The sequence below is a fragment of the Pantherophis guttatus genome, chromosome 5 (genome assembly GCF_059756535.1).
Source record: "Pantherophis guttatus breed Tessera chromosome 5, ASM5975653v1, whole genome shotgun sequence".
In the NCBI taxonomy this organism is placed as follows: domain Eukaryota; kingdom Metazoa; phylum Chordata; class Lepidosauria; order Squamata; family Colubridae; genus Pantherophis; species Pantherophis guttatus.
Window position 1 is genome coordinate 101,191,148 of NC_142067.1, and position 19,589 is coordinate 101,210,736.

The 19,589-nt window shown below is 33.5% G+C and overlaps 1 protein-coding gene and 1 long non-coding RNA gene across 7 annotated transcripts in view; one reads left to right on the plus strand and one right to left on the minus strand.

The window, feature by feature from the left end:
* LOC117666262 (uncharacterized) overlaps positions 1-19,589 on the plus strand; it is a 37,853-nt gene that overhangs the window by 1,171 nt on the left and 17,093 nt on the right. For both annotated transcript variants that reach the window (XR_004591703.2, XR_004591700.2), the window contains exon 2: positions 18,807-18,976. This is a non-coding gene — a long non-coding RNA (uncharacterized LOC117666262). The remainder of the gene's footprint in view (positions 1-18,806; positions 18,977-19,589) is intronic.
* The window catches only part of ARHGEF7 (Rho guanine nucleotide exchange factor 7), an 88,520-nt gene continuing 74,354 nt past the window's right edge, over positions 5,424-19,589 (minus strand). For 3 of the 5 annotated variants that reach the window (XM_034418732.3, XM_034418773.3, XM_087895436.1), the window contains 3 exons: positions 10,533-10,632; positions 8,266-8,320; positions 5,424-6,218 (listed from right to left, as the gene is read on the minus strand). In XM_034418732.3, coding sequence (XP_034274623.1) covers positions 6,096-6,218; positions 8,266-8,320; positions 10,533-10,632 — 278 coding nt within the window. In that variant the 3' untranslated portion in view covers positions 5,424-6,095. Of the gene's footprint in view, positions 6,219-8,265; positions 8,321-10,532; positions 10,633-13,354; positions 13,461-19,589 lie in introns of those variants that run through there. The other 2 variants (XR_004591697.3, XM_034418745.3) reach the window with 2 other exon arrangements.

Genomic DNA, 19,589 nt, shown 5'->3' on the forward strand with positions numbered 1-19,589 from the left:
CCATGGATCACAAAATATCTCTCTAAAATAAGATTAAACACTACTCAATTGAAGAGCCTGGTCAAAACTGTACTTGTTTTGTCCAGCTTCCCAATCTGGGCTTGGTAGTAAATCAGAGTTTTGATGTTTGACAACTTAGCTCAGCTCCCAGATTGGCAACACTTCGGTAGAAATAATAATAACTGCAGACAAGAATGAAGTCACACACCATACTCCCATTGCTAGTGCAAAGGCATAAAGATTTTTATCCTTTCAGCAATTTAAACATGAGATTTCTTCCTTCTACTTTCCCAAGTTAACAGGTACTTAGCACCATGCGTGGAGATATTGAAATCAAATGACATTCTACATTTAAATAGCAGCAACCACCTCTGGCTTGGAAATCACTGATTCCAATCTTGCCCACCTCAACCTTCACATGTTTTGACAGAAACTACAATAGTTGTCCTTCAGACTACTTCATTGCTCAGGTATTAATCCAGGACATAACTCAAAATACTGCTGATATTGTCAAATTAGAATTTGAGTTAAGTTGAGCTTAAAATATTTTGCACATCAGTGGGACCAAGAACAAGAACCTTAAAGGGAGTTGAACACTAACCATGTGCAATCTGTTAAAACTTAAACTGCTTTATATGTATCTAAGAACTTTATGATTTTTTTTCCTCCAGGGAAATAATTAAGATTGTTGGAGCATAAGATTTCTATTTTCTTTCTTGTTCAGCTTTGACATCACAGCAGTGATAAGAGAGGTTTTGTTCAAAGAGCAAAAATAGAAAAATCCAGGAGTTAGATCAAGAGATAAGGTTGTTTTCAACTTTCGGAGTGTCTTAAATATAAACGTGGTATAGCATTTGTCTTAATTTCTGAAAGCAAAGATAGCAGTTGAGCTTTCAATACATTGAAAGTTTATCTATTAAGCATGAGGATAGTTCTGGTCAGTATAAGAAATATAAACATTTATATGTTTATAAATGTTTATATTTACAAACATTTATATGTTTAGAGCATTTTATATAATTAGAAATTTAACTGTTCAGACTTTAAAAGGAATGGATACAAATACCAATCTGGTTTCAAATGAGTAAAATTCAATGATCCCTTATAAAATTTACACACTGTACTCAGCATAATTAACACTGACTTTAATAGTAAAGTATCTCATCAATGTTATAAAAAGCTTTTTCAAGAGAACCTGTTTTATTTATAATAAATCTTGAAAAACTTCAGGAAGAAATCTGGGTACTAAACTTAATGGATATTATTTGAATTCTTTGTGGCACAAAATTCCTTACATATCTGTTTCAAGAAGCTATTAAGAATTGACTATAAAATTTTAATATAGAGATGTTAATATAATCCGTCAAAACAATACAACATGAATTTCCTCTCTTTTAGAGTGGGACATGTAGACTGGCTAATCTTAACAATATGCACTTGTTAATCAGTAATTGGGTTAAAAGATTTTTGAAGGAACTTGGCAAAACAAATAAATTTCATAATTAATCCTGAAATTCACTTATCCTGTATATTTTCTAATATAGATAAATTGATCTACAATGTGATTCTTGGTTATTCCTTAGCTATGATGCTTTTTTTTTTTTTTTTACTTAAAAGTGTAAGTGTAATTTTTGGCTTTGGCCAAAAATTAGTAAAGAACTTTAAAAAACACTACAGATAGCCCTCAAAATATAACCATAATGGAGCCTATGCATTAGGGTCACATTTTGACAGCCATTAAGTGAGATGGCCTTGCATAGTGATATCCCCCTTCTGTTATTCTTGATACGTCTATTAAATAAACATGTGGGTTATTAAGCAGAGCACCAGATACCTCAGGGGTAAGGGAAGCCCTGAGAGGCCTAGTGCAGGCCCAGGCCCGCACCTACCCTAGTCTTCTCCCCCCCACCCTCCCACCCCAGGCATCTGGTGTTCCACTTCCTGCCTCTTGGGGTCTCTGCAGACCTCCATCTGATCTCAACCCAGCCACTCAGCCACCCAAGGCAGCCTAAAGCCAGGCAGCAGAATTTACTGGTGCCCAGGGGGCTGTTAAAGCTTGTAGACTGAGGCCTACTCCCCGTCTAGCCGCGCAAGGCAGCCTAAAGCCAGACACTATTCTTATGAGCCTGTTTTAATGATAAGGTGACCAATCATCCTCCTTTAGGGAGGACAGGTTTTTTTTTGTAAGTTCTGTCCACTCTCGAAAAGTGTTCTCCTACATGTCCTCCTTTTCCATATTTGAAGACTAATCTGTAAATCTCTGTATTCTATTGATGCTGATCCGATCCGTTGAGTGTGATGTATTTTTATTTGACATGAAAATTCAAGGCTCGGTACAGTGCAGCAAGACGCGATTATGATGCATGCACTCCGCACAGAATTGTTTTGAGAAAGTGCGCCATATGCAAGAGTGCACCATACGCAAGTGGCTTTGTTTACTTACCGAAACACGACATGGCATACACACACTTGTCCTCCTTCTCATTGTAAAAAAGTTGGTCACCTTATTAATGAGGTTCCACAAACAAATGGAGGCTCCTTAAAAAACGGAGCTCAGACTCGTGAGAATACTACCTGCTTGCAGAATGGCATGAGGTTGCCATAAGCCTGTGTAAGAAAAGTGAGCCTTGCATTGAATCGGCTGGGTGCTTCTGCAAAAACCAGAAAGATAAGTTCGGTGCTGTTGGGCCCTGGAGCTGGCTGAGGAGCAGGCTGAGTCCTGCAAGTCGCTTGGTGGTGTAATGGAAAGTAGGCCTTGGCCTACAGGCTGCAACTGTTCCCCCAGGCACCAGTAGCTTCTGCTGTCCAATTTTAAGGTACTTTAGGCTACCTTAGGTGCTGGATGACCTGGGTGGCCAGGTTGGGAGCAGGCCAAAAGCTGATGGGGGGGGGGATGAAGGTTGCTGCAGTATCCCTTTGGTTGGTCGTAAAGGAGAACATCCATGCAAGTACTGCAGCAGTTATACTTTCAAAACAGTCGTCAGTAGTTTTGGGATGGGTCTGTCATAACTTCGAACAGCCGTTAAGTGACCAGTTACATCTCGAGAATTACCACTACAGTGAAGGACAATTCCCCCCCCCCCCCCCAACAGATTGGTTTGTCCTCTATAGATATCATTTTGGACACTAATATTTAATACAGATAAAGAGCAACTTTTACCTCAAGATTTTATTTACACAAGTCACTTATAATTTTTGCTCCACACTCTTATTTTTGTCTTGCATCTTCAAAGTCGTCATCATTGTCATCATCAAATCCATTGAAGCTTAGGCAAAATTTCTCAGCATCTAAAGCTAATCCTTTTATTTCTGTTACCTTATGTCATCCAGACATAATTAATAGGGGTATAAACAGAATATTAATACAGGACCATAAAAAGTCATGAATTTAGAAATGGGATTAAACTCTTATAAATCTGCTTAGTATAGATGCCGAATCTAGGTGCCTTGAAGCAATTTGGGACTGATTTTAATTATGAAGGTATTGGAAAAAGTGACTTATGACACATTCTCGAAGGTACGACCTTTGCATTACCCCTATGGTCACATGATAACAATTTGGATGCTTAACAACCAGCTTGCATTTTCAATGGTTAGAGTGTCTTGCAGTCAGATAATTTACACATTGCAATCTTCCTAGCTGGCTTCCAACAAGCAAAGTTAATCAGGGAAGCTGGATTCACTTAATGGCCACATGATTCACTTAACAGCCATATGATTTGCTTAACAAGCACATGGTTTGTTTAACAACTTTGGTAAAAATGGTTGCAAAATCATTCACAAAGAGACTTGCTTAAAGAACACAATGTTTAGTGACCAAAATTCCAATTCTAATTGCAATCATAAGTCAAGGACTACCTGTAATTGTTATTCAAGCTGATTTCTTATGCTACATAGCAACAGCATCAAAAAGGAAAAAAATTGATACAATTTGTATAAAACAAATTGAAGAGGGGAATTTGATGATTAACCAATTTTCCTTTAATTTGGCAATTTTTTTATTATCTCATTAATTGGGTCAGCTATTACTGGGGCCTTCTATTTCTATGGCCTCTAATCCTGTCTTTGAAGGATACTGGACAGTTCCCACACAATTGTAACATTCACTTTAATTAAGGTTGAATAAAGCTATTTCATAAAAAAAAAAATCCACCTATGCCCTCTGCCATGACAGCTGCCATGACAATTTTTAGTAGATATTTCAAGTTGTCATCACTGAGAAATAATACACAGCTCAAATCTTATTGCTTCATGAATGGAGGAGACATGTTTTACTATTTTGCTGAATACAAGAATTAGACAATTATAAATTATGACAAACACAGAACTACCCTTGTAATAGTATGGCCATGCTGAATTCTCACCGCACCCCCCACCCCATTACATGAACCAATTTAAATTTTATACTGCGATATAAATATGATGAATGTTTTCCCTATTTTTGGTCATTAGCTGAAGTTTGAAAGTTTTACCTATTCCATATTAGTAGCTGACAACAGAATTTTATGAGCTAAAAATGTGCAATGTAAAAAGGCTGGCAGGGAAGAACATGTTTCTGTCCACTTAATATGAAATCCAATACTGAGAGACTAGCTTTATTTAAAAACTGATTTATTCTCCCCCCCCCCTTTTTTTTTCAGGGCCATCACACCTTTAAGTAGAACATAGTTTTATACTATCCAAGAAGCAGGAAGAAAATTGAAAATAAAAAAAGCTGCTTTTAGCAGACATACAGTTTGTGCATTATTCTTAGTATATACTTGCCTAAATTCAGCAGAAAGTTATTCTTAAAGTACTATAGCTAGATTTAGGTTTTCATTAATTAAATTTGAATACCAAATACCTTGAAAAATTTTGTGCAAACTAGTTTGGAACATTGAAAAAATGTATTACATGACCAAAATGTAATTTAAAAGAATCCATATGTAATTTCCCATATCTACATACATTTCAAACAATCAACATAAAGTTACAGCACCACAGGTGATTGCTTTTCAGAAAGCCATTTTTAGTGTGTTTTATATATATATATATATAAATAGAACAGAGGTCAGAGGACTATTATTTTGTTTAGATTGTAGAAGGAAAAAAAATATTGTTTGCACAGTAAAATAAGATTTGACTTTAGAGCACTACAGACATATGTTAACCTAAAACTTGCTATGTTCATGCTAAAATAATAAATAAATAATACATTTATTTCACAAAACAAACACATCATGGACTTGTACTTCTCGTCTGACAACAGTACCGAGTGATTCATTAAAACATTCGCCAGTTGTTTAATATATGCACAACTATTGCAAACTCTAATATACAAATTATCTAAGAACTAGCCACTAAAAATAAGAGCAAGCACATTTCTCTTAACTTGACTATTCTGCATTTTAACATGCCAAAAAGAAACATGTAAGTCTTGATTCTTAAAATATTTACCTTTAATATGAAATGATGCCAATTGACGGTTTACTTACTGCATTGACAGTTGGTAGTTTTAAAATTCATGTTAAAATGGTGTCTGAAGGTTTAAACAGACATAAATAAATTTAATTAAATTATTAAAATAGGCTGAATACTGGGAAATATGCTGGGAATTACCAAAAATGTTTCCTATCTGATGCCTGAGAATGAAAAATTCAAAACAATTCATCTAACAGCATATAATTTTCAGTAAACATTAGGAGCATATCATCAGCCACTGCTATGTTTGCTGCTTAGCTGAAATCATTACAGGAAGACAATAGAATACTGTATCAGTCCTGATACACTGATCACATACAAATTCAAAATTATAAATATTTACAAGAGGGAGATGGATTTCTTAGCCAACTGTTGCACTTGTTGCAAAATGAGGCAGTTTAAATGGAAATAAGTAAAGATAGGTCAAGCTCAGAGTCCACACTATCTACACTTAAGTAAAGACAGCTTCATAAATGGACTGAATTTTATTATATATAGAGAAAAGATAATTCAATCCAGTTTAATCCTGGTTTGTAGTGCTCTATATGCAACACTGACTAAATATCAGAAGGCTTCCACAGTTAGATTTGACAACTGGTCTTTCAATAGAAAGAAAAAAAATACTTTTTTTTTTTTTATAAATTGGTTTCATCCCAAGAAGGATCGTTCATACTCTTTAGAACTTTCCGGACAAGCTTTTCAAGCTCCTTGCGAGCTCTTTGCTCTTCTTCCAGCGATTTCTTCATCTTTTTATTATCCTGCCCAAAAAACAAAAACAAAATACATTATGACAATTTGCCTTAAATGAGTAAAAACATTGTTTTCCATGAAGAAGTTGGCTTCTACAATGAGACCTTCAGAGTATATTGCTATAGATTTGTGCTCTCTTGAAATAATAGCTCAGGGTTTAAAGAAATCTTGTTCGTTTTGTTCTGAGCTCAACATAATATTTTTATTTTGTAAAATCCTCTATAAATGAATTCAGATTAAGAAAAAAATTTTCTTTCTTATTAGGAGGAGCTCCACTTGATGCTTGATAGATGCAACATGAAAAATAAGATGAAACATTTATGAAATGTATTTTGCAGGAGAATAGGGAGTCAAAGTAACAAAGTAATTCTCATGTTCAAGATTTTATTAATTTACAAAATAATTATCCAGAACTTTCTTGTGGATAAACACAATTACTAGCTGAAATTAGAGCTTTTAAAGAATGATTCCTCCATAGCTAAACTCAGAAGCAGTTCGTTGTGGCAGATGTTCCAACCTCTGTTGGGCCCCAACCAGTTTAATTCTTAAACTGGAATTAATGTAGTCTGTGCAGATTGCATGTCTATCTTTGCCTTTTACCTAGCATGTGCTCAACGAAAGGTATTTCTTCTACCTCAAATAATATTTCCTGCTGCCTTGTATTTGTACCACATTTTGACTCGCTGACTCACCCCCTGATCTCTTCATCGAGCCTTAAGAGCCTTCACTGTTGTTGTTTGTTTGTTTTATTGTTTTATTAAATTTATATAACACCCTACTCCCAAAGGATTCAGGGGGGTGAACAGGCACAGAATAAAATACATAAATACAAAAGTTAGAAACATAATTAAAACCAAATTAAATAATTTAGCCCAAGACAATTAAAAATCCCAATAATTTAAAACAAATTAAAATTTTAATTTAAAATTTAAAAAGAAAGGGGAGAAAATTAGGCCAGGCCGGCTTGCTGGAATAGGAGGGTCTTAAGAGCACGGCGGAAAGTGCGCAGATCCGGGATCCTCCTATCTCCGGGGGGAGCTCGTTCCAGATAGTGGGTGCCCCCACAGAGAAGGCCCTCCCCCTGGGGGCCGCCAGTCGACACTGCTTGGCTGACAGCACCCAGAGGAGCCCCTCTCTATGAGAGCGTACCGGCCGGTGGGAGGCTGTTTGTGGTAGTAGGCGGTCCCTTGCAACTGTGTTGCTCAGTCCAGTTTCTGATAATCCCTATCTCATCCATGATCTAATATTCTGATAGGTGTGAGATTCTACATCAGCTTGTGCCTCAGAGATAAGTTGGAGTTGCTGCTGCTACTATATCAACCCCTCTACTGAGTAACAGCTTTTATGCTTGTGTTCCTTGATGTGATACCTAGATTGGCAGTACAGTTCACCGGACTTAAGTTGTTGGGGGACATCATCCAGCTTTTCACAAGTACAGACTTGGAGACAGACAAGACGTTCATGGCTACCAGAGCAACTATGAACTTGATTCAGTTTACTGAGGGCCCAATCCACACAAGACCTGTTAGGCCTGGGTTTCATCTCAGGATAATAGCAATATCATCTGGAATTGAGGGATACTGTTATCAGTCCCTTGTAATGGAATAATCAGTCTCTCTTGAACCGGAAGTTTTCCCTGGGTACTTTTCACTGCGATGAGGAAGGACCTAATTGATCTGTCCCAGAGATGTAATTTTGCCCAATAGGATTCCCAAGGAATTTGTTTCTGAGGCTTTAATGTATGGTTGAAGTCAGGTCTTAGTGGTTGAAATGATAGGGAGATAAGAGTCTTAAAAGGGGGGGGGGAAGAGAGAGAGAGATTGATTTCAGGTAGGTCGTATTTTCAGAAAACATGGTATTAGATTAGATTACCTATATGATCAATTATGCATGAAGGCTACTTAATATCTATTTCATTAGAGAACCAATATTACATATTGATTCTATTGCCAATTCTGAAGAATTCTAAAAATAGCTACCCTGTTTTTGACATAATTGTCATATTTTATCATCTTATTCTTAATTGTAAAATGTATTATAGTATGTTTTACCAACCTGTCTTAACTCCTGTACTTCATCCTTCAATGCATATACTGTGTCAACAAGACTTCTAAAACAGAAAATTAAGATAAAATACTATAAACATATATAACATTGTATCAATACAGGTGATTTCACATCACAAAATATATAATGTGGGATGAAAAAGTTACAGAAGAAACTATTGAACCTGCCCTATGTGCAGTATTGCAGTAAATTTAGGGCTTTTCTGGTATTTCTTTAAGTAAGACATTTGCAGGCATGGGAAAGGGAATAAGCTTATGAAGCTAATTACTATAAAGTAACCTGAATTAGGGACGGATCTGCTATCAAATGCTGTTCAAGAGCAATTCTATTTGTTGCAAACTTTTTTTGAAATAAAGCAGCTCTTCAGATGTACATTTATATAAAAATAATACAATTAACCACACTAAAACACCTGCAATCCTACATACAAATAAAAACAGAAATCCCAGGGTACTCAAGAATGCCACCTTACCACAACACTGATCAATTCCCAGCTGGCACAAGGACAAAGGAAGAAAGATGCAAAAAGAAAAGTTAGAGAACCCAAGATTATTAGAATTGGTCTAAATGGGCAACAGTGGACTAATGATCCACATTTTAGGCAATTAAGTAATGAATTTCAATAGAATATACATATATACAGTCACATAAAAAAATAAGTACACCCCATGTAAAGTTTTTTTGTTTTTAACATATGGGGACATATTAATATTTCACCTTCATTCAAATAACATTTAAAGATAAAGTTGATGTAATTTAACAATAAAAACTATAAAAACTATGACTTAACAATCATTTATTCAATAAAAATTTAACAGATGTGCCATTTCCTTCTGTGGAAAAAATAAGGAAATCTTTTGCAATAATACCTGGTATTACTCCTTTTTTAGCAGAAATCACTCCTAGTAGGCATTTCTTATACCAGCCTCTGACACTGATTGGGAAGAATTTTTCCCTACTCCTCCATGCAGGATTTTTTCAGCTATGCAATGTTCCCTGCATGTACCAGCCATTATATCTGGGCCTCCCAGAACTCCATTTCTCTCTTCTTCTTTTTTCAGCCATTCCTTGGTAGATGTACTAGAATGTTTGTTGTCATTATCATGTTGTAAAGTCCACTTTCAGCTGAGTGTCAGTCTTCTGACAGATGGCCTCATCTTATCCTCAAGCACCCTTTGGTATAAGGAAAAATTCATAGTGGATTCTGTGAAGGTTAGCTGTCCAGGCCCTAATGCAGCAAAGTAGCCTCAAATCATTAACATTTTCACCAATGTGTCTTACAGTTGGTGTAGATTCTTCTGGTGAAAGGCTATCTTTGCCAAGCATGTTTTCTGGTATTATAGCAAATAACTCTAGCTTGCCTCTATTGCCCAGAGTGGATTGTTTCAGAAATTATAATTTTTGCCTAAGTATTCACGAACAAACTTTTGTCTTGCCCTGATTTTTTTCTGGGCAGCAAAGGTTTCCTCCTGTGCAAGTTGGCAGTTGCTTGAAATCTCCAGTTGTAGATGATTTTCCAGATTGTGGAATGATTGATATCCTATTGCTTGGCAATATTTTTAAATCCCTTCCAAGATTCATAGGCATCTATAATTTTCTTTCTGAAAATCTCAGAGAGAGCTCTTTCAAATCTAGACATGGTGATACTTCAGCAACAAAGAGCAAATCAAATTAAATGTCTGGAGTTTCAGTAAGACAACTTTGTCCCCTAGCCTCTCAAACAATATTCAAATCATTGACACTTCATCTAGTACACAGGTTTCCAAGGTAGAATTTTAGAAATGCGAGGTAGAGACAAATGTAGGGATGTACTTACTTTTTCCACATGTGAAATCTGTATTTATGTTTATCTAAACAAATGGAGTACAAAATGTAAATGGTGCAGGGTATGTTATATTAGATCCCCTTTATCAATATTGTTGAAATGAAGATTAAATATCTGTATGTTGAAATATGATGGAAAAGCCAACAATTTCTATGTGGTGTACTTCATTTTGGCACATGACTGTATATTCCATATTTCCTTATTATTGTGATATGTACATAACTAATGCATAAATTTTACTGTAGCATTGTACTATATATATATATAAACGTTCTGGAGATCGTGATGTCTATCGCCTCTTTTTTATATATATATATATATATATATATATATATATATATATATATATATATATATATATATATATATATATATATGTATAATTATATATAAACTGTTCAAAACTTTTGTTTTAAAGAAACCATCTTACTTTTCTTCTATCACAGTTTGACCATTACTTTTTGTTTCTTCTACAATAATTTTCTCTTCCTCTGGTAGTAGTACTTGGGGAGCAGATTCTTTACGGGAGTCTAGTATAAATAATAGATAATAGAATTAAAAGACAAAACATACTTTTAGGCAGATATTATAATTAAAGTTCATAGGAGCAGTTGATCTTTTATTTGCTTGTTCTCTATTTTATAGATATGTAGCAGTCACTATTACAAGTTTATTATCATTGGCTTCAATAAGAATGGTCTACAAACTATGATTTAAGTTTTTCAACCAGTATTAAATTAGTCAAAAACTGCCAAATTAAGCTAACTGTGTAACTGTTAGATATAAAGCTAGTAAATAATAAGCAATAAGCAAATAATAAGCAATGATGATTATGAAATATTCTGTTGATCAAGAAATTATTATGTGATTAATAAATACATTCAGTGAAGATTATTATTTTAGAAAGTGTTTGAAGATGTTGCTAATAGCTCTAAACCTGGTTATAGATAAAAACAAAATTCAAATTAGTACTTCATTGCTATCAAACACAATTCAAATTAAAAATTACTAGAATTGATTTCAAATGCCTAAATGTCTTGAACTTTAAATGTTTTTACAAGTACCGTAACCATATTTTCCTGGAAAAAATAAAGGATAAACCTGAAAAGGGGGTAAATCTGAAGGAGGTTCATAAGGATAAAAACAAATGTTTATACTTATAACTTTGCTTTAGAAAGGAATATTTAAGAGCAAATCCAAGAAAAAAAATTACAGAAATGCATTTTCTAATAAAAATATCCAAAATCAATTTATGTAAACTTATTTTTAAAAGGCAACTCAATTTCCATATTTTTCACATAAATGTGAATGGCTGTATATCAAAATCAGTGAAAAGTGATTTTAAAAAAATCTAAAAGGCAGCTTTGTGAAATAAAGGATGGTTTTTATAATAAAAGACATATGGTCACTGTTCATAATCCCCAACCAACATAACCATTTGCTGCTTCTCTTCCCACTGTTTATTCTATGGTAAAAGACTAGTACTTTATTGCTAACATTCTCAACTAAGAACAAAAACCAGCATATTCAGAGGTGCTATTTCACCGCAGAAAAATATTACTATCACACAACCTGTAAAGTTAGCTTATGTAACTAATTATAATTCATAAAATTATACTAATTTTATAAGCGTTGTAATAGCAATATTTTCCTGCAATGGAATAGCATTTCTGATTCTAGAGAGGTTTTTTTATATCTGATATGAAGTAAAATTCTATTTATCATTGGACAAGGCATAAATTTACCAACTATATAGCTGGGAAAGGATCATTATGATACATTATGATACAGACTGAGTCAGAAATATTTTTAAAAATATTAATTCTGCATATAGAATTAAAACGAAACTTCTATGGTACAAACATAATGCAAGTAAATTTAAAGTAAAAACTTAAAAGTGAGGACAGGTGGGTTGAAAAAATAGTGATCTGTAGCGAGATAGATGTTAAATTGGAATTGTTTTAATTACGGCCAAAATATTTAATTATTTTAAACAGTTTTTAGATTTTGTATGTCTTGTTTTTACTTTGGCTGTTCACCGCCCTGAGTCCTATATTGGAGAAGGGCGGTATAGAAATTTAAATAAATAAATAAATAAATAAATAAATAAATAAATAAATAAATAAATAAATAAATAAATAAACAAACTGAAGGACAAACTACATAAACAATGTTTTAATGCTAAATTACTCTACTCAGAAAGATTATTTCAAATATAAAAAATATGGCAAAAAGCAAAAGAGATGGATTGAAATTAAGTAATGGAGGCACAATCCTTGATTTATGAGAGATAAACTAAACAGTATATAAAACTATTACTAGAAAAATACCAATAATTTTAAAGCAGGATAATTCCTTAGAAAAAATATTAACTTTATTCTGAGAGCTACACATAATTCACTTAATATTAAGCATGGTGGGGGAAATCTATTATCTTACAAGTGGTACCACAACCTAGTTAACCTTTAAATAAATAGTAATTTATATCCATTGAAATTACTAAGAAAAGACATTTAATAAGGTATAGAAGATCAAGTTTTCAAAGAGGTTGATGACATTCTGTTAATGCAAGCCTCAATTAATTCACTGTTACTTAATCCAGTCTTCCTTGGAAATGTGTGAAACCATGTGAAAATGTCATTTCTGCTGCAAATACATATTACCCAATATAGAAACATGTTTAAAGTTTTGATTCCATTAACACAAAAGGAAATTTCACCAGGGAACGTTTTGCCAAAAAATCCAATAAAATATAAATAATACATGACTGAACTCCAATATACAATGCAATTTTCAAAATGGCAATTTCCTTCTGCAATATAGCATAAACTCCCATTCCTACCTGCTATAATCCTCATTATCAAATAAACACACTTGCTCAAGTACTTCCCGCTTACAGGTTTAAAAACATCCCTCTTAATGTTACTTTTAGTTTCAACCTTATTGCAGAAATAAAGGCAAAAGACAAAGATAAAAATTGCAAGAACTGCAAGAAGTCTGTAGATAGCAGCACTTTATTAGTAATTGATTAGCTCAAAGGAAAAAAAAGAATAAATTGTTAACACAGCAAATAAAACCACCACAGTAAAATCAATAATTATAATACTGGAACAGTCACAGTATAACTTATTTTAAAAATAGTAAAACAAAACGTAGCCAGATTAAGGGAAATAACATCACAATAATTGATTACAAACATTAATAAAATGGATCTAGATAAACTGGAAATCTGACTAGATGGGATATTATTACCTGCAGCTGGGTGTCTTTATAATGTCAGCAATATAACAAAACATGGGTTTAATGTTTCAGGAAGTCTGTAACATATTGTCCAGTAAAAGAATTTTTGCTGCAAGCCCTGAAAAATAAATGGCTGGTATTTAGGATTCCTTTATTCCTCTTAAAGAATGATCAGGCAACCTTTGCCAAGTTGGTTAGATATATATTAGATTATGTATGGATGATCTAGAAATCTATTTTCTGTATGTATAGAGTCTCTTGGATTTTCATGATGGAAAAGAAAGAATGCAAGGATTCTAGCTCACGGTTTCTCAAATTCTTTCGTATCTGAATCCCTAAAATGAGGTACAGATTGATGTGAATAATTCTGTGTATTCATTGGCATTTCAGATTGAAAATTGATTCTCAACTGTTAAATTTTTATGCTTATGGGTTCTCAGGCTTTGTAGAACTGACTACTTCAGACTTGCACAGATTTCACTTCAGACTCCCACTCTGCCTTCACAAGTCTAACCAGATTAAACATTAAAAATCTGTGGACTCCTCTTCGTTTCTTGTGATTCCCCAAAGGGTCCCAATTTAGGTCCTTAGATTAACTCTTTAGTGTAATTACAGCATGCCAGGAGTTGTTCGGGATAAGCATACCCATTAAAATTTTAAGCTAGGGTGGGATTAATAAATACAAATACTTACACCACAAAGAACTCACACTCAAATATTCCTTAGATAACTGACATTTAAAAAGAAGAAACACATTTGATAAGACACAATGGCTGTTATAATTAATGCATTCTGCCAAGCATCTGTTGATGACTTGAAGAACTCCAAGAGTAAAGTCTATTGTCTACGTCTGATCACAGCCCCAGTGGAGCATAAATCTTATTCTTCTGCAGATTTCTGTGTCCCTAGCCATTTATTTCCAATGTTTGCCCTACTGATTCTGTCAATCTTCAAGATTTAGGCCTGCTAGCTTCATTTTGCTAGAAAAAGAGGTTTAATTGAATATTGTAACAATATTGGACAGAACAAATAATGCATCACAAAAGCTACTGTATATCTCACCAAATCAGTCTTCCATATTTTTGATAATAATATGAATCTAATAATTGCTGTTGAGAAAGAGATACTTTGGAGCTTTCAAAGAACAATTTATTCAAACAACTCTCTAAAATTAGATGTATCCTATATTAAAACCTGATACTGGAAAATGTCCTTGATGTTCTTGATGTGGATTCATGTCTCTATGAGGAAAATGCTAAGATATGAGATGCAGGAGCTGATGATGGACATGCCTGTACGTATTCTGCTTAAAGTAATGCACTTCTAAGCAATCCAAAAAGCAGAAATGAAAACATGCAAGTTTTCCCCTCACATTTTGTACAATTTAAATTTTTTTCCTATTCTCCGCATTTCTTTTAAAAATTTGCTTGCATAGGAGATAAGACTAAAGCTTAACCTCTAACCATGTTTTGCAAAAAGCTTTGGCAGTAGTGTCATTGGACTAGCCTATTATATATGCGTGTTTGAAATCTGTAAATAAGATAATGCACGCTTGGATTGTCTTAATGTAGCTATATTTATGAGCACAATATGGTCCAGAACCCAAATACATCTGTTTGGAGGAGGAGAAGAGAGAATGAGACCACAGGAATCAAAGAACCATTTAAGGGAGTTTCTAGAAATTGGTCACTTTCTTTCATTGATTCCACTTCATCAATGGACACAGTTTTCAGATCTCTTGAATACAACAACAACAAAAATTTTACAAATAGTTTAAGACATTTAACAAAGATGAAGTACCGATTGCAATACTTTCTTTATTGCAACTTATTATTCCTTGAAAAATGACTTCTATGGAAAGTTTAATAGGGATTCAAGCCAAAAAAGATCCTTCAGAGCATTCAGGCCTGTTCAACTAACACTTGTCAGAACTCTTAAAAGAAGCAACAACAGTTCTCAATTTTGCAATGACTATTCACAGCTGTCCCACAACTAATGACAATATTGTCTGCAATAAAAATAATAGGCTAAATTAAGGAAAATACAGAACACAAGACACAAACAGAGCAACCATATTCATTTTATTCACATTAGAACTAGCAGTCTAGTATTGTTAAAGTACTGTATCATCCCATAAAAAAGGAACTTTGAAAAACAAGCATACATTTAAAAAGGAATATTCTTAAAATGGAATTAGAAGTCCACAAACTTGGTTTCAGCTTGGCAATCAGATAAATTGTAACATATGCAGAGTCGGAATCCATTTGAAGACATCCATTTTAAAATATATCAAAATTAACATTCATAAAAGATTCAAAGTCCTCATCTTACATCATCAGGTTTCAATTAAATAGAGAATTATGCGAGTAATAGACTCAAAAGTTAGAGAAAAGATTCAGGAGAAAAGAACAATAAATATAAAAAAAAAGAAGAAGAAGAAGAAGATAAGAGAATGGGATAAAGGGAGAAAATTACTAAGAAGTGGAATTTTGGAGAGACCAAGAGAAAATGGTTAAAAGGGGAAGAATAGTGGAAAGGAGGAAGGGAAATAAGATATATATTAACTGTATACAGGAACTGTATTAACATTAGTAATTGTGAATGTAGGAAGCAAATATGATGATGTATATTGTTTACTGTAAAATGGAACAGCAGATGAAATATGAAGTGGTAATTTGGTTCAATTATGAAAATAACTAAAATCAAGAAACAAAATTGAAATGTTAAAAAGTGTGATGGGGATTTTGAAAAAAATATGTAAATGATGAAATAAAATAATTGATGCTATAACAAGAAATTAGGAATTAAGGGTGGATAGTGAAATTGCTTATTATGTGGAAGGTCAATTAAGTTAAAGGGTTTCAATGTAAGAATTTAATAAGATGAAGTACATTGTTTATAGCCAAAAGTGTGATGGGGATTTTGAGAAACGTATTTTATAAATGGAGAAATAAGATAATTAATTGAAGTAATGCTAAGAAATTAGGATTTGAAGGGCGGATGGTGAGATTTTATATATTATGTATTAAGAAGAGATTAAGATAAGATAAAAAAGTAGGGAAAAAGAATATTATGGCAGAAATTGAAATGTGTAAATTGTATTTGGAAAAAACAAAAAAGAAGATTGGAATAGTTTATAAAAATTAATATATACAATTAATTAAAATTAATGTTATAAGTTGTATAAGATGTGACCCGATCAATACTCTGTTCATAAAATATGTATGAAAAAGAAAAATTTAATAAAACTTGTTTTAAAAAAAGTTTCAATTAAACCATGAGAACAATGAGGGAAAATGGTGGAAAAGAGAAATGGAACAATTTTCAATGTGAAGAAAATTCTCTTAGAAACATAAAGTCACTTAAACTAAAATAATACCACCAGTGGGTTTAAGACTGTTCTTAGGATCAGTCTTTTGTACATAAGTTTAATTCTCTATTGAGCACCAAAAAAAGGGAGATGAAACACTTTTGGCATACCTCTAAGAAAAATCAATATACTAGTAGGCACCATCAAGGCTTCACTTAGATACAGATAGTCCCTGAGTTAAGAATATCCGACTTAAGCTGAAACTTCACAATTCTTTCAGGAACCATGAAGCCACATGTTTTTAATATACAGCCTGTTTTCCTGAAAGCATTACACAAGTTCAAGTGGCTAGAGGAAGGACCATGCTGTCCACCATTTTTAGTAATTAGGCAATCTGTTTTTAAGTACATGTTCTGACTTAAATGCAAATTCAGGTTAAAGGCAAAGTTAAAGAATAAACTGTTCTTAACTAGGGACTGCCTGTGATATAAAATTAAATCTGTAAAAGTAAAGGACATTACTATATGAGTAAGCCCCTAATATAGGTTATGATGATTTATTTATTTATTTATTTTGAACAAAGAGCAATTCAGAAGCTATGTTATGACTTATATGGAAAACTGTTTATGGTTGTATAAAACTCATTAATTTCTTTCCATTCTTGCAGTTAGGCTTTTCTAAAACAGTGTTAATAGTTCAGAATGTTCTGCCAAAATTTTTATAAGTATTTGTATTTGGTATAAACACAGAAATGAAATGGATATGTATTTCTATTTTATGTAATTTATTCCACTTAAAATATATGTGTTGAATTTTATTTTTAAAAAGATGGAATACCGGAACAAATATAAGTTATTAAAATCAGAAGGGGTTTCAAGGTGGGCCTTTCATCATCAATAATTAAAAATGATCTCAGCTGCCCATAACTTCTCAGCCTTCTGACTAACATCAAGTGTAGTATCTCAGTTACTCTAGTTTTCTTGTTTTGGGCTTATTGAACGTATCATTTATCCATCTTTGAACTGACAGAGAAATATCAGTTTAAAAACTGCTGCCCCATTGCTGATTCTGTCCTGACATAATTATTTTCTGAATTACAATATTTATACACTATTAATTCTGCAAGGTGTTAAAAATCTCATGTAAAATCAATACAAACCGACCAATACAAATTGACCATCTACAGGACATGTTAAGTAAAGGGGCTGGTGGATTTCCCCAGCTGTTTTCTCTCATCATCTATTAACAGCTGGACAAAAAACATTCACTAATTAGACTCAGATTTTGTACAATCATTTTGCATGGGGGGTCCAAAAACAATCCATGAGGTGACAGACACGGGGATGGTGGTTATGGGGTAAAGCAATAGGAAACCCACTGTACTACAACTCTCCCAATGTCTATTGGACTACTAACAGCTAACAGGAACATGGAGTAGTTTTGAGGTATGGAGGGAATTTCCCTCCTGCTTCACAGCATAGTCTCTCACTCACCCATAGCATCCAACTGAGGAACTTTTGAATTTAGTCCAATTTAAACATATGGTTTCTCTCCCAACTCACAGACATGACACAGACACAGAGGGGCATGTCCGTAGCAAACAACAGTAGTCAACAAATGTTGGGCTGATTCAACCCCCTAGGACAGAATGGTTGATGAAGTATGTCAAATTGTATCTACAACTAAAAATATTTCAGGATAAGGAGAAAAACTTTAACATACGAACAGCTAATGCCCACTTAAAGTGCCTCAAGCGTGGGAAAGGGATCAAATGAGGGCTTATGGCATCAGAAAAGAGAAGAAGGGCATTCTTTAAATAATTAATCAGGTAAGAAAAGACCCCTAAAATAATTTCTGCATCTACAATACTCTGACAGTTGAAATGCAATCAACCAAGAATCGAGGACATAGTTTTTAGTGGAAGGGAATAATCAAAATCACTCTAGCTTAAATGCACCATTATCATGCAGTTAATTACAAAATACAGAATCCTACCCAATCCAAACTAAAGACAAGAACAACAGATGCAAATCTGTAGAAAAATCAGCTGGCTTGTTTCCTTTATTTTGTCTCTGATGATTCAATAATTAATTCAATAAAAAATAAAATAAAATGTAGGATAAAGCAACTGAGAGGAACACTTTTTTCATGTAGGATGTCATAGGTGAAATCACTAAGATGATCTGGTAATGATTTTTCACCAAAATCAGCATGACTTTGGACCAATCTCTGCCGATCACCCTATCTATGCCATGAAATGGTTGATGTGGAAAAAAAGTAAAAGGAACACTATGTATGCTGTGCTTTGAACTTCTGAATAAAAGGTGAGATGTACTTCTAAATCAAATAAGCAAATAGGCTGTATGAGCAACCTCATGTATCTACAAAGAGAATTAAGGCTATATAGTGCTAATTGAAAAGCAGGATCATTTATTACTAGTTTACATTACATATACTAGTAAAGGAATTATTCTGGGAGTTCCCAAACTAAATATACTAAGACCTCATACTTTTTATTTATCCAAGAGCACCATCCTGTTCTCATAAGTTGATGAGATAAGTTGACAATCCACCTATCAACTTTCAAATCCAGATTAAAAATTCCTGATGAAATAATTAATTCCCTGTGTTTGCTGGCAGGCCAAACCTTACTTTCATTGATTACAGCCTTCCCTGTCTTCCCTGAAACCCTCACCCTGAGATGTTTCTGGAAATTGAGGGTGCACTGAGAATAGTATCAAACTACAGGTGAAGAGGTTTGTTGTAAGAAATAGTCACCTTTAACATGAGTAAAAAAAATTAAGACGAAAGTCATGGTATTTAATTCTCAGACACTTTCAATGTCAAATGCTCAATATATAAACTTACTTATTTAAGGCGACTACAAAAACTAATTGTAGAAATTAAATTTTGAGATCTGCATCTACATCTTAACAA